Source organism: Trichechus manatus, unplaced genomic scaffold (genome assembly GCF_000243295.1).
Source record: "Trichechus manatus latirostris isolate Lorelei unplaced genomic scaffold, TriManLat1.0 scaffold00017, whole genome shotgun sequence".
NCBI lineage: Eukaryota > Metazoa > Chordata > Mammalia > Sirenia > Trichechidae > Trichechus > Trichechus manatus.
Window position 1 is genome coordinate 25,997,801 of NW_004443953.1, and position 14,035 is coordinate 26,011,835.

General features: G+C 40.4%; 1 protein-coding gene across 1 annotated transcript; it reads right to left on the reverse strand.

Annotated features, from left to right (window-relative positions):
• Window positions 1-9,895: 9,895 nt before the first annotated feature.
• On the reverse strand, window positions 9,896-12,415 carry TSPYL1 (TSPY like 1). The gene has a single exon (XM_004372485.3). The coding sequence runs from the start codon at window positions 12,325-12,327 to the stop codon at window positions 10,996-10,998; it is 1,332 nt and encodes a 443-aa protein (XP_004372542.1). The 5' UTR covers window positions 12,328-12,415; the 3' UTR covers window positions 9,896-10,995.
• Window positions 12,416-14,035: the final 1,620 nt, after the last annotated feature.

Below are 14,035 nucleotides of genomic sequence, written 5' to 3' on the forward strand. Positions count from 1 at the left end.
GTCAGAGCAGTCAGTGGTGGTAGCTGGGCACCATCTAGCTGTACTGGACTCAATCTGGTGGAGGCGTTGGTAGCTGTGATCCATTAGTCCTTTGGACTAATCTTTTCCTTGTAACCTGTTCTCTTCATTCTCCCTCGCTCCCGAAGAGATGAGACCAGTGGGGTATCTTAGAAATCTATACTTATAATAGCTCACTTTAAGCCAAATTGCTTGCTCAAAGTCACACTCTCCGTGAATGACAGAGTCTGGGTTTCAAACTAAGTTTGTCTGACCTCAAAATCTTTGCTTTTGGTTGATCAATACATACAGTTCTCCAAATCTGGATCAAGACTGAAACACAGACACTATTTGAAATCACATTCCAGTTAAACAAACATCTACCATGCTAATAAATGTGAGCTATAGAGATGAAGAAGGAGCCCTGGTGGTGCAATGGTTAAGTGCTCAGCTGCTAACTGAAGATCCATGGTTTGAACCAATCAGCAGCTCCACCGGAGCCTGGTGATCTGTTCCCATAAACATTACAGCCTAGGAAACCCTATTCTGTCATATAGGGTCACTATGAGTCAGAATTGACTCAACAGCACACAACAGCAACAACAGAGATGAAGTCTCTAACAGAGCTTCTAATTTAGTGAAGAAGATCTAAATAGAAATAAATATAAATTAAAACTTCCTGGAAAAAGAAAAAAATTCTGGAATAACAGTATATTGAATATAAAATGATTAAACCTTATAAAGCCATCAGTAAACAGATCTACTCTTGCCTAAAATAGTTAGTACTCAGTGCTCAGCTTGAAATTACTTAGTTCATTTCCCTCATTGCTAATAAAATTGGTGAGGATTAATCAAAACTGACCAGAGAGTAATCACAGGGAAATCTGGCCATTACTTAAAATGATTGACTACAACAGCAACTAGATGCCATGAACCTGTTTTTAAACCCATCTGAACACAATTCTTAATTGTACCGTGCTAAGAGAAGTCAAGAGTTTGGTGAAGAGAATGAAAATTAAGTACTAAGCGCCTGTTATAAGTAATCACTCTGTGGACTCACTTTAACCGCAATAAATATCTATTCTCTATATTTCTTAGTAATATCAAAGTTCTCAGAAGCCAAATTCCAGAAAATATTAAAACATTTGAACTGCTTTGGTCCGTTCTTTTCTTCTGAGGAAAAGTACAATCAAGCAATTTAATTCAGGCAGTAAATACACTTAAAAAAAAATTTAAGACAGGAAACAGTTATAATCTGATAGCCTTTGGAGACCCTCTATTGTTTAAAGAATTTGGTTTCCATTCTGGCATGTAAAAAGCTTGGAAGTCGTCACTCCGGTCCTCAAAACAAGAAAAAAACTGAATTAACTAAAAATCAACAACTCTTCTTAGATATCTGCATCAGAGAACAGAGGTCACAGGGCAAACCATCACCCCCAAAACTGGAGAGACAAGCAAGTACAGAGAATTTTCACTTACCAAAAGCAGAAACCACTACCACTGGACCCAGCAGCAGGTAGGAATACTTAAATGGTAATTGACTAACTGCTGCTGAAGACTGAAGGTGGACTAGCTTGAGAGAGAAAAACTCCCAGAGGTCCAGCTGTAAGAAGGGAGGGCACACTATTCTAAATTTTACCTGCAGGAGCCCCACCAGGTTTTCACTGTGAAGCTTGGAGAAAAATCTCCAAGTAAACGTTTTGAAGTAGTACTCTGTTCTTAACCACCACCTGCCCTGAAGGGAAGCTACTTTACCAGAGCCTAACAAACATAGGTTTTATCACAGTCTAACTGATGTGGAGAAGAGAAATACACCACTCCAGTCTCCGCTAACCCTGCACACAGGGAAAAGGAATACACAACTCCTATGTCTTCTAATCTTCCTATTTCACCTAAGAAGGGGGCAGGGAACCAAGAGGCACCTGTGAAGGTCACAGCCCAGGAACACAGATTCACTAAAAGACTGAGAACTAATTATAGGATCATAGAGCACTTCCCCTCCCCCACACTTTACCACCACATCAGCATCCGTAGGGCTTTTCATAGGGGATTACAACCAAAAGAACCTCAATTCCTTTTATGGATACATCATTGCTAGACTTTCAACAAAAAGTTACAAGGCGTGCTAAAAGATAAATAAATAAAAATATCCATTTTAAAAGCCATTCATGAATGGATTAAGAATAACTTTGAACTAAGGACAAGATATTCAGACTTAAATAGGATCTTAGATATGTTTTTAGGCCAAAATTAGTTACATGCTGCTGTGATACAGTGGAAGGTGTCCTAGTTTGAAATAAGAAGCCCTAACTGAATGCAGCCTATGTGACTTACATATGGGGCAATTCAGTTTGCTAAGCCTCTCATTTTCCTATCTATTGAATGAGGGTATACCAACACTGTAGATTTAGATATAAAATGAGAACATACCTGTAAGTGCCTGATATGTCTAATAATCTGTTTAGAACATTGTAAAGACAAAGCTGTGTGTCTAAAGCAGAACTGAATATACAAGGCTCAAATTGTGACTCTGTGGGGCAGGGGGTACTCAATTGTGATTAAGAATATAGGTAAATGTTTTGTTTTGCTTTGTTTTGTTTTTATTACAAAAATCTAATTCAGGAGACTTGAATCAATTGGAATAAAGCACTGGCAGTAATAGAGTTTAGGGCAGTGGTTCTCAAACTTTATCCTGCATCAGAATGACATCCTTGGGCCCCACCTCTAGAGTTTCTAATCCAGCACATCAAGGGTGGGATTGACCAGTTTGCATTTCTAACAAGATCCCAGGTGCTGCTACTGCTGGTGGTTCAAAAACCACCCCCTGTGATCCACTGCTTTAAGGCAGTGCAGAGGAGCAGGTTGGAGCTGAAGAAGAGTCAGAGAGAAGGGCCTGAGTAAAAGGTCAGAGAAGCACCTTGTGGACATCTGAATTTTCAGAAATGGAAAGGGATACTCAGATTCTTAAGAATGCCCTGGGGAGATTATGTCACTGAATATGTCAGTGCCACTTACAGGATAATATATCCTGAACAGATTTCACTTCAGTGCCCAGATGATGACAGAACCTCTTAGGGTTTGTAAGGGAAAGAAATCTTTAGAAAGAACAATTTTGGCCTGAAATTGATGAAGGAAAAAGTTAAGAAAAAAAAAATAATTCTAAGATTGGATTTACAATTCAATCAATGAAATTATATAGCAGTAAAGATAATTTGCAAATAAGGTCTTACAATTTTTGTTTAAATACAAGAAGGAGAGAAGCCAAAAGACTGCAGATGGGCAAATAGTTTCAGCTTTTAAATTCTTAACATTTAAAAGCTGTTATTTATTGAGGTATAATTTATATACAATAAAATGCATGGGTCTTATACAGTTTGACAAGTATTGACAAATGGATACACCTATGTTATCATCATCTAAATCAAGATATGGAGCATTACTATCACCCCTGAAAGTTTCCTCATGCCTCTTTTCAGTTATCCAACACCTGAGGCAACCACTTGTAGAATTTCTGTCACCATAGATAAGTTTTCCAGCTTTTGAACTTCATACACATGGAATCATATAGTATGTATATACTCTTCTGTCTGGAGTCTTTCACCTAACAATGTTTTTGAGATTCATCCCTGTTGCTGCAATATCAATAATTTGTCTTTTTTATTGTTTGAGTGCTATTCCATTGTATGAATATATCATAATTTGTTTATTCATTCACCTGTTGGACATTTGGGTTGTTTCTAGTTTGGGGCTATTGTGAACCATTCTTGTGATGTATGTAAATTACACTTTAATAAAGAAAACAACAACCAAAAAAAAATCTAGTAAAGTAACATTTTTGTCACTTAGAAGAATAAGGAGTGATCAAAAGAATGAGATTACTCACTAAGAAGTCATTTCCTTTTTCGACAAGGGAATTTGAAAAGACAGTATATCTGCTGTTATAGACCATATCTGGGAGGAAGGGGAGTGTTTTTCTAATCTCTCAATCTGGAGGAGGCACCTTTTCCTAATTCCTACAGAGGTGTCAAGGGTGCTTGCTGATGCCCTAAGACAAGGTTAAAATATATATTTTATAAAATAAAATATACATATATATATTTATGTGGACTAGATAGTTGATCCCCACACATCTGTCAGTTTGTCATATTGTGGGGGCTTGCGTGTTGTTGTGATGCGGGAAGCTATGCCACCGGTATTCATATACCAGCAGGGTCACCCGTGGTGGACAGGTTTCAGCTGAGCTTCCAGACTAAGACAGACTAGGAAGAAGGACCTGGCAGTCTACTTCTGAAAAAATTAGCTAATGAAAACCATATGAATAGCAGCGGAACATTGTCTGATACAGTGCTGGAAGATGAGCCCTCTCCAACAATGGGCTCAAGCATAAGGATTGTGAGCATGGTACAGGACAAGGCAGTGTTTCATTCTGTGGTACACAGGGCCGCTATGAGTCAGAACCAACTCGACAGCACCTAACAACAATAGATACACGTGAAGTGTTGGACACAAACATCAATAAACTCAGCAGCACGAGTAAAGACTTTACAGCTTTAGGTATTCGGTAAATTTATAATCTCATTAGGAGTGAACACAGTAATAATGCTGCCCCAAAACTAATGTGTTCCCAGGATGTATTTAGAGAAATAATACTATTTAGAACAAAGGCAGTAAGAATCCCACTCTACTGTTATTAGGATGTTATCTTGTTCAGTTCTGGACCAGTCTTAAAGAACATAAGCATAATGAATCTTGTTAATTAGCATACAGTAAGGATGAGGAGTCATCCCTGAGTAGTGCAGTTAAATGCTCCTAAACTAACTAAAAGTTGGTGGTTTTAGTACACACAGAGGCACCTCAGAAGGCCTGGTGATCTACTTCCAAAAAAATCAGCTACTGAAAACCCTACAGAGGACAGTTCTACACTAACACACATGGGGTTGCCATGAGTCAGAATTGTCTGAAAGGCAACTGGTGTTTTTTTAAGGATGCAGAACATTGAAGGATTTGATATATAACCTAGGGGTTGGGTAGGAGATAAAATGGTGATCTGAAAATAAAGAGCTTACTTGTGGAATCAGCCTTATTTCAATCTACAACTCCACGGTGTAGAATATTAAGATGTACTGAGAGACTACTATGGGCCAAGCTCTTTTCAGTAACTAGATGTCAAAAGGTGGCAGAGTTCTGGGTCAACTGAATGAAACTGGGGAGTGGGTACTCCCTCATAAGGAGTTCAAGGAGAGATTATCCATGGTTCGTTTCTCAAACCTGGCCACACCTTAAGGTCTACTTTAATTGCTCTGTGGGTAGAGCCCAGGGAATAGTATTTTTTCAAAACTCCCAGCTATTTATAATGGGCAGTCAGATTTAAGAACCAGATGACTACTTGTCTGTATTAAATGAAAAGTTAAAAATAAGAGGAAGGTAAATGGAAATTAATATTTATTGATTATATATCAGGCATTATACTTAGCATTGTCAGTCTAACCTCTTTATTAAAGCTATGTCAATACCTGGAATCCTTTAGCAGAGTCAGGCACATAATCTCTCAAATGTTTGGTGTTAATCTTCTCTACAACTTTATAATGCATTTTTAAATGAATCCTGGGAAAAATTAACTTATAATGCAGGTTTTGGCATCCCTACATCATAGAAAAAGAAACTAAGGCTCAGAGAAATTAATTTACTTTCACAAATGCACTAGGTGGTAGACTGCAAAACTGTGATTTAATCCCAATTTAAAGCTGTGTGTCTTCCCTGCTCCTTCCATCAGGTCGCTTCTAAGACATCTGGGTATTTATATAATTTACCTGAGCAATCGTAACAGAACCATTTCCTCCTGGCCTGTTCTCAAGGAAATTATCTTTAGTGAAAATTCTGAAAAAGAGAAGCCAAAAAGTAAGCATCCACATTTTTTCTATTGTGGCTCTATGGAAACTTATCTGTAGGTCTTGAGAACCTCTGAGGGTAGAGGAAGTAGATCAAGGTGGCCTTTCAGAACTGAAACAAAGCACTTGAAGCAAACATGGACAAAGCTCTGCTCTGAAGTAAAACACTTCTCATACTAACGAATGGATAAGGAGCATATCTGTTATGTCTATAGTACTTCAATTACATATTAACACTGAGGGAGGGGAAGCTGGTCCTGATCATCTCTGATACCTCCTTTTGGCCAGCTTGATCCCCACTGAATTTGCCTGTGTGTGGTGGCTGATTTGAGTACGTACATTTTCTGGAGAAAAGGAAGAAAAATCCAAGGAGTGGTAACCCCCCAAAAACAAAGCGAGTTCCTCAAGGGCAAGGACAACCTTCACTTTACTATTCCATATAATCTTTAATATAGTATTCAATACAAATTAAATAATTCTCAAAATTGCCACAATTAGAAAACTGCATTAGTTTTTGTCATGGTTTGAATTATGTCCTCCCAAAAATGTGTGTATCAATTTGGCTAGGCCATGATTCCTGGTACCGTGGGATTTTCCTATATATTGTAAATCCTGCTTCTATGATGTTAATGAGGGAGGATGGGTGGCAGTTGTTAGTAAGGCAGGACTGGATCTACAAAACTGGATTGTGTCCTGAGGCAATCTCTTGAGATATAAAAGACAGAAGTGAGCAGTGAGACAAGGGGACCTCATACCGTGAAGAAAGCAGTGCCGGGAGCAGAGCGCGTCCTTTGGACCAGGGTCCCTGCGTGGAGAAGCTCCTAGTCCGGGGGAACACCGAAGAGAAGGCCGACAGAAAGAAAAAGCCTTCCCCTGGAGCTGACGCCCTGAATTTGGACTTTTAGCCTACTTTAACTGTGAGGAAATAAACTTCTCTTCGTTAAAACCATCCATTTGTGGTATTTCTGTTATGGCAGCACTAGATGCCTAAGACAGTTTTCAAAAATAAAGTATCCTCCTTTAAGTTGTAGCATTCACTGAATTACTTCATGTTACAGTAATTCAGGTATTTTCCCTTTCTGTTGCGGCAAATCATTAAAATTTAGAGCCCGTGTAACACACAAAATGATACATTTAATGTAATTTTAGTTTTTGAGCATCGCTTACATCTTAAACTAAAAAATACATAACAGTTTCATCTATAAAAATATGAAGCTACAGGTCCTTAATGTCTCGTTATTAACTATTTAAAATAACCAATATAACTATTAGTGCCAACTCTGCACCCAGATGTACCTTCTCTATATCCAGAAACGTTACACAGTACGTTTCGCAAAGCAATGAGTGTATTATTAAAAAAAAAAATCCAAACTCGTTGCAGTTGATTCTGACTCACAGCGACCTTATATTATTATAGGTACCTGAGAATAAATTGATTAAAGACATTTTACTTTACTCTCTTTTTACCAATTAGCCTCTAGCTATACTTTATTCATCTTTTAAATTTTATCCAGATAACTCGTCCTAGAGTCACAAAAAAATTTAATGGGGAGAAAGAAATAACATGCTGAATTTTTACAGGTATTTTTATATATTCTGCAGTATTTGTCAGGAGGGTCTAGAACCATACTGTTCTATGTAATTTAAAATTTTCTAGTAGTCACATTAAAAAATAAACAGATGAAACTAATTTATTTTAACTCAATATATAAAAAGTATCGTTTCAACATACAATCAATACAGAAAACTTGAGATGTTTTACATTCTTTTTTTCCCTACCAAGTCTTCAAAATCCAGTGTGTATTTTATACTTAGAGCAGATCTCAATTTGGACTAGCCTCACTTCAAATGCACAATAGTCACTGGTGGCTAGTGGCTACTGTATTGGACAGCACTGGTCTAGAGTTCTAACCCCTTTCTATCTCTAGTGCAGTATTAACCACAAAAACAAAATGCATAAAGTTGATCCAAAGCTAAGTAATGCTGTTAAAATGACAAGTGAAAGATTAAATGTTTTCTAATTACTTACATGGGAAAAATACTATTTAAGAACGCCTTTGCAATCATTTTAACATCGTTTTAGAAATGCCTTGAAAAATGGTTTCTTTTTTCCATTACCTCATTAAAAGTCTTTCTGGGCACTTGGTTATTTTCTGTTTCCTCATCTAAGAATTGTGGTGCAAATGGTTAATGAGCTCAGCTGCTAACCAGAAGTTCAGAGGTTCAAGTCCAACCAGAGGTACCTTGGAAGTCCTAGAGATCTCTTCCAAACCATCAGCCATTAAAAACCCTATGGAACACAGTTCTACTGACACACATGGGGTAGACTCCACAGTAGCTGGAACTGGAAAAAACTCGTTCATTCTGTAATTCAATACATACTTATCTCCTGACAACTATGTGTAAAATATTGTTAGATGCAGTGAAGGACGTAAAAGACACCACCACATCTCTGCTTTCACAAAGCTTCTAAACTAGTGAGAAAGGAAGAGTGACAAACATGTGAAACCACATCTTTGTATTTTACTTTACTGTAGCACTATGTCAATTATTTGTTTGCCTATCAGTCTTTCCCCAGTTCTTTAACAATGAAGGGAATGGACTTTATCTTCTGTTTTCCCAGGGCCTAACAGACGCCTTAATAAATATCTGTGAAATTCAGTGTAATGAATAAGCATGTTATTTTCTAGGACAGAGGTTCCCTACAAAGTAAACTAAGAACATAAAGAAATATTTCATCTTCCCTACAGAGAACAGAAACAACAGTAAGGCAGAAGAGTTATCAAATAAGCCAGGTCATGAAGGATTTGACACAAATAAAAGATGATGAGATTTGAAGAAAATAGTGAAGGTTTTAGAGCAGAGAAAGTATGAAAATAGAAGAGTACATCGCTTATGATAGGTTCTCTCTGAACATTTGCTTACTAAATGCACAAGTGAAAAAAAGAGATTGAATGACCTGAGAATATCATTTGCAGAGATAGAAATGGAAGATTCGAGAAGTGGAGGGGTGGTGTTGCTGCACATTTTATGAAAAAAAGTACAGCCCATAAGTAAGCAGTTGCAATTAACATTTTAAAGCAAACAAGAGGAGCAGCAACAACCCTCCCTACTTAGAAGGTACAGTAGTGTGCCCTATTGTCTTACCTTTTGGACAACGCCTATGCATCCATTTGAGAATGTTAATGATTCCATAGTATGTCATTAACTTGAACAATTTCACTCAAGCATGTTTGTGGGGAAGGTGAAAAATAAGAAATTTAACAGAATGACATGCATTTATTTTACCATCATGCACACAGGACGACAAATATGTCAGTGATACACTTCCCATTTTACAGAGCAAGCTCACAAGTATTTATGCTATTTAGAAAAAGAGACACATGAATTACTAAGTTGTTACCAGGTAAAATTACCAAGCAAGGCAATCAATCAGACCTGCAAATTTTTTGTAGGCTATTTTTCCATGAAGACAATAATTTCCAAAGTCTTCAGAGTTCGATAAGACCAAGTTATTCAAACTACATTTCTAAGGATACAGTTTTAACAGAAACAAGATGAAAACTGTTACGAATATTCACATAAGTTTCTAATATTGTACAGGAAAATAAGATTGATATGCTTCCAAATGTTCCCAACTGAAAGCAAAAGAAAGCCTGTACAGCTCAGTTATTCCAGTAAGTATAACAGAAAAGGTAACAGGATTTTGTTAAATACTAATGAAATAAAGGGAAGACTATTAATCTTCAACATAAATAAGGTTACATGAAAAAAGGAGAAAACACCCAAAGTTGCACTGTGTTTCCTTAAAGAACCCTACTCTAGGCAACATATTTAACACTTCAATTCTATCCATCTCAATTCTGAGAAAAGTATTTCTCCTCCCATCACCTTTTCTCACAGGCTCTGTCAGTCCAGTCTTAATTCTAGGGCCAATTTGCTAACTCATTTCTGGCTCTGGCCTTTTGTTTGGTTTTCTCTGCTTAGGGCACCCACTACAATCTTTTAAATTTTTCCATCCATTCTAAACTAGAAATCATCTTTCATTCCATTCAGATGTCTCTCTTTAAACTCTCTAGGTGTTGTTAAAAAGAGAGAGTGGGGGAGTTGGCAAAAGAGCAGAGGAAACAGTAAGAGCTCTGGCAGTCTATTTTACAGGAAATGTTTTCTGGAAATGAGACAGCCAAATTAAACTAAAAGCCTGCTTTTGCAGATGTTTCTCAGCTATCACTTTTTTTTTCTTTTAAAGAGAGAGATAAGACAGAAAAGTTTACTGCTACCCTGAAACTTAATCTATGTTCAGAATTAGGAAGGGAGGCAAACAAAAGTACCTAGGTTTTTGTGAATTCACTGGTTGAGGATGGCTCTAACCACTTGCCTGGGAGTCAGTAGGGTTTCTGGGAGACTGGGGGTTGGAGGTATGAGGAACTGAAGTGTCTTTTGTGTGATGGCAGGAAACCTGGGTCCACCAACAGTTTTGAAGATCTTTGTTTACTAGAAACCAGACAGTGAGGCTGATGAGAGTCTGGAAGATGTTCATTCAGAAGGCAGCAGCCAAGGAGACTAGGCATAGCCAGAAGCAGGTAGCAAGAGAAAGTGACAAGAGTAGGAAGAACAATGGAGTCACATAAATCACATAAACCGAGCGGGCCACTGCTTCTCTCCCTTGACATTATTAATGCCCAGCAATTGTCCACAGGCCATGTGCCTGTACTTCCAGATGCAGAGCAAGGTGTGTAGAATGAGCTTCTAGCCAAAGGTAGAAATGCAGGTGGTAGTAGCCAGACCAGAGGCCCTGGAAACAAACAGGGTCCAAGCAGTGCAGATAAAGTGTAATTTATAGCATCATTTGCTTGCCTTACAAGTGGTGTGAACCATGGCCATGCAGTATGTGATGTTTATACAAGGTGAGGTGAACAGCATAAAGATCATGTGAAAGTGGAGGAGCATGGAAGTCTGAATCCTGAGGGTGAGAGAACTGAATGTCCAGAGGGAAGATGCAGAAAATCAGCACAGAAAAAGTAGAAATCATACCCCTGCCATTGCCCAAGCACAGGTCTCAAAGGAGGTGGTAGGGGACCTTGTGCTAGAGGATTTCCAAGGGCAAAGGTTAACCAGACTGGAATCCAAAGGGCCTGGGGATCTCCACCGGCTCCCTTATTGGGCGAAGCCTGGGTCTACGGGCCCCTTCACGCAACAAGTAGTACTGCAGTGGATTTGGCCACAGGTCCTCTTTGATAATCTCAGCAATCCTGTCAGACTCTGGAAGGCTATGGTCTGAAAACCAGGTGAAGAAGCTGCAGATGATGTCTTGGTTCCTGCGAATGAAGGACTGGGGTTCATGGCCTCTGCGCCATATGATGGGAGTGGAAAGAGACACCACTCGGCCTGAGGATCTGACCTCATATTCCTTGACAATCAGCTTATTCCTGAAATAGGGGTTTCTTCGGAAGAAGAACTTGAACTTGCAGCCCGTCCTAGGGTGTTTGAGCTCCTTCACCTCCAAACTGGTTATGTACCTTAGCATCTCTGCATCTTGGCCCCTAATCATAGCGGACAGCTGGGGATGGTTCCGAAAGGCGGCGGCCCAGAAGCCAGGGATATTCTGAATGATATAGTTCCTCCGCTCCAAGTAGTGTCGACGCATCCGCCCAAACTTCTGCTCCAGCTGCAGAAAGGCTCTGTCAGCCTGAGCATTTACGGTGTCCAGCTCCTGCTGAATGGCCTCCAGAGGGTTCATGTGGAGATCCCTACTCAGGGGCCGGGGCCTTGCCTCCTCTATCACTCTACTTTCTTCCACCACTTCCATTTCTTCACCTACTGGCTTCTCTTCCACCTTCATCACCTCCTCCACTACCTTCTCCTCCATCACTCCTTCCTTCTCCATCCTCTCCACCGCCACCTCAGCCCTCTCCTCATCCACTGCTACTGCGAAGATGGCGCACCTTTCAGGCTTCATTTCCTTGGCCTTCGCCCCAACTATCACCTCAGACCCGGACCTCCCTTCGTCACAGGTTTCTAGGGCCTTCTTCCCACCAGGGCCGCGAGGCTCTCCACACTGACAGTCATTTTTCAGGCTGCCATCAGTTGCCACTGAGACTGAGGCAAAAGCTGCTTTCAGGCCCTCTGTGGGACGCGCAGCCTCTTCCTTCCCCTCTATGGTCGCTAGGTGACTGCGAGCCCCACTGACTCGGATCTGGCAAGTATGGCCACAGCCCGCGGGGTCCCGGGGTGCGTCCCCCTTCTCTGGAAGCTGGGGCGGTGGGAGCGCAACGGTCTTCAAGTTGCCCTTACCCGTCTCCGCCATCACCTGTGTCGCCTCGGTTTTCTCTCGGAGGCTCTGGCAGTGGTGTCGGTCCGGGTCTCCTGGGGCATTGTCGGGAATAGTGATGCTGCAGGTTTCGGGCAGAGGGGTCCTCTCGCCCCTATCCAGGCCGCTCATGTTGATAGCTGGCCACTGGCGGTGGGCGAGCGACAGTTTTCCTCACAGAGGCTGCACTCGGGATGAACCGGCTGTTCGCGCCACCCACTCTCAGTGTCGCGAGCGTCTCTGTGTCAGTGACGTCAGAGCTGTAGGCTCTCGCACAGCGCGAGAACGCGCTGCGCCCTGGGATTGGCTCAGCTGCTGCTTATCGTCGAAGCGTAATTTTGTTTTACCTCTATGAATTTAATCAGTTGGATCGGTAATTTGACTTAATAAATAAATGTAGATCTGCCTGTTATACATAAAAATCCGAAACCAAAACCAAACCTACTGCTGTGGAGTAGATTCTGACTCATAGTGACCCTACGGGACATAGTAGAACTGCCACACACAGTTTCGAAGGCTGTAATATTTAGGTAAGCAGACTAACAAATCTTTATACCAAAAAGCCATACGGCGCAGCGCTTTCACTACTGCGCCACTGGGGCTCCTTCCCATATACTATATTTTAAGGACTGTAAAAATGAGGATCTGAAGGCAGTGACACCCTTCCTGCGATGTGTCTGGAAACTCCTTCCACCCTGTAAGCTGGCACAGCCCTACACTACTGTCCCGTGTCTGAGAACATTTTCCGAAAACATCTTTTCCCCCCTCGTTTTCTTTCTTTCTTTCCTTCTTTTTTTAGGTAGGAAAGTAAATATATTCCCTGTTATTTCATAATGGCTAGGAGCAAAAGTCTTCACTTTTAACTAAGATGAGTAGCAAATTGTTTCTTTTTCCTCACGTAGAAGTGACAGGACAATATAAATTCGAGCCGGTAACGTTACTGGGAGAAAAAGCTACTCAGCGGCTTTTTTCTTTTTCTTTCTTTCTCTTTTTTTTTTTAACCACTAAAGCGATGCATATTATTCATTGCTAGTCCTTAATTTATAATCCGCATCCAAGAGGCGCTTGTGCTGCATAAGCTTTGCAGGCAGGAAGCCAGGAACAATTTGCTAAATCTCACTCCATGGCCTCTTGCTGCAGGAAAGAGGAAATGATCAGCTATTTCCAGCCACATAAACCATTAACGTATTTAGTTCTGTAAAGTAGGAAAGGTTGACTCTCATGAAGTATCTTTTCATGGCAATCAGCTCATTGAGTTCATTTGAGAGGGATGTCAGTGTCTTTTTGGTTTTTTAGTTCATTGGCCTGTGAGGAAAACTGGTATCTTAGAGTTACAAATGAAACCCACTGCTATCCAGTCGATTTCGACTCAAAGGGACACTATAGGACAGAGTTGAACTGCCCCACAGGATTTCCAAGGCTGTAACTCTTTACCGAAGCAGACTGCCACATCTTTCTTCGTGGAGGCTGGTGGGTTCAGACCACCGACCTTTCAGTTAGCAGCCGAGTGCTTAACCACTGTGCTACTAGAGCTCCTTAGAGTTACAAGGTCTCACAGAAATATCAGGTGGGGGGTGGGGCATCCACCACCATATTTATGAGAAAAAGAAAAACAGGTTAAAATGAATTACCCCAATGGCCTTGAAGTAGAAAAGAAACTTGCAGAACTTCAACAGGCAGCTTGTTGATTAAAGGGGTAGAAGAGGCAATTACGACACCCCCATTTTCTTTGCCTGTGTGGTAGGATGAGAAATGATAGACCCCAAAGATGTCCTCATCCTAATCCCTAGAACCTGTGAATATGTTACTTTACATGACAAAAGGGCCTTTGCAGATATCA

What these genes read in the sequence shown, in the direction of transcription:
- TSPYL1 (XM_004372485.3), bottom strand. Translation starts at nt 12,327, where the DNA reads ATGAGCGGCCTGGATAGGGGCGAGAGGACCCCTCTGCCCGAAACCTGC.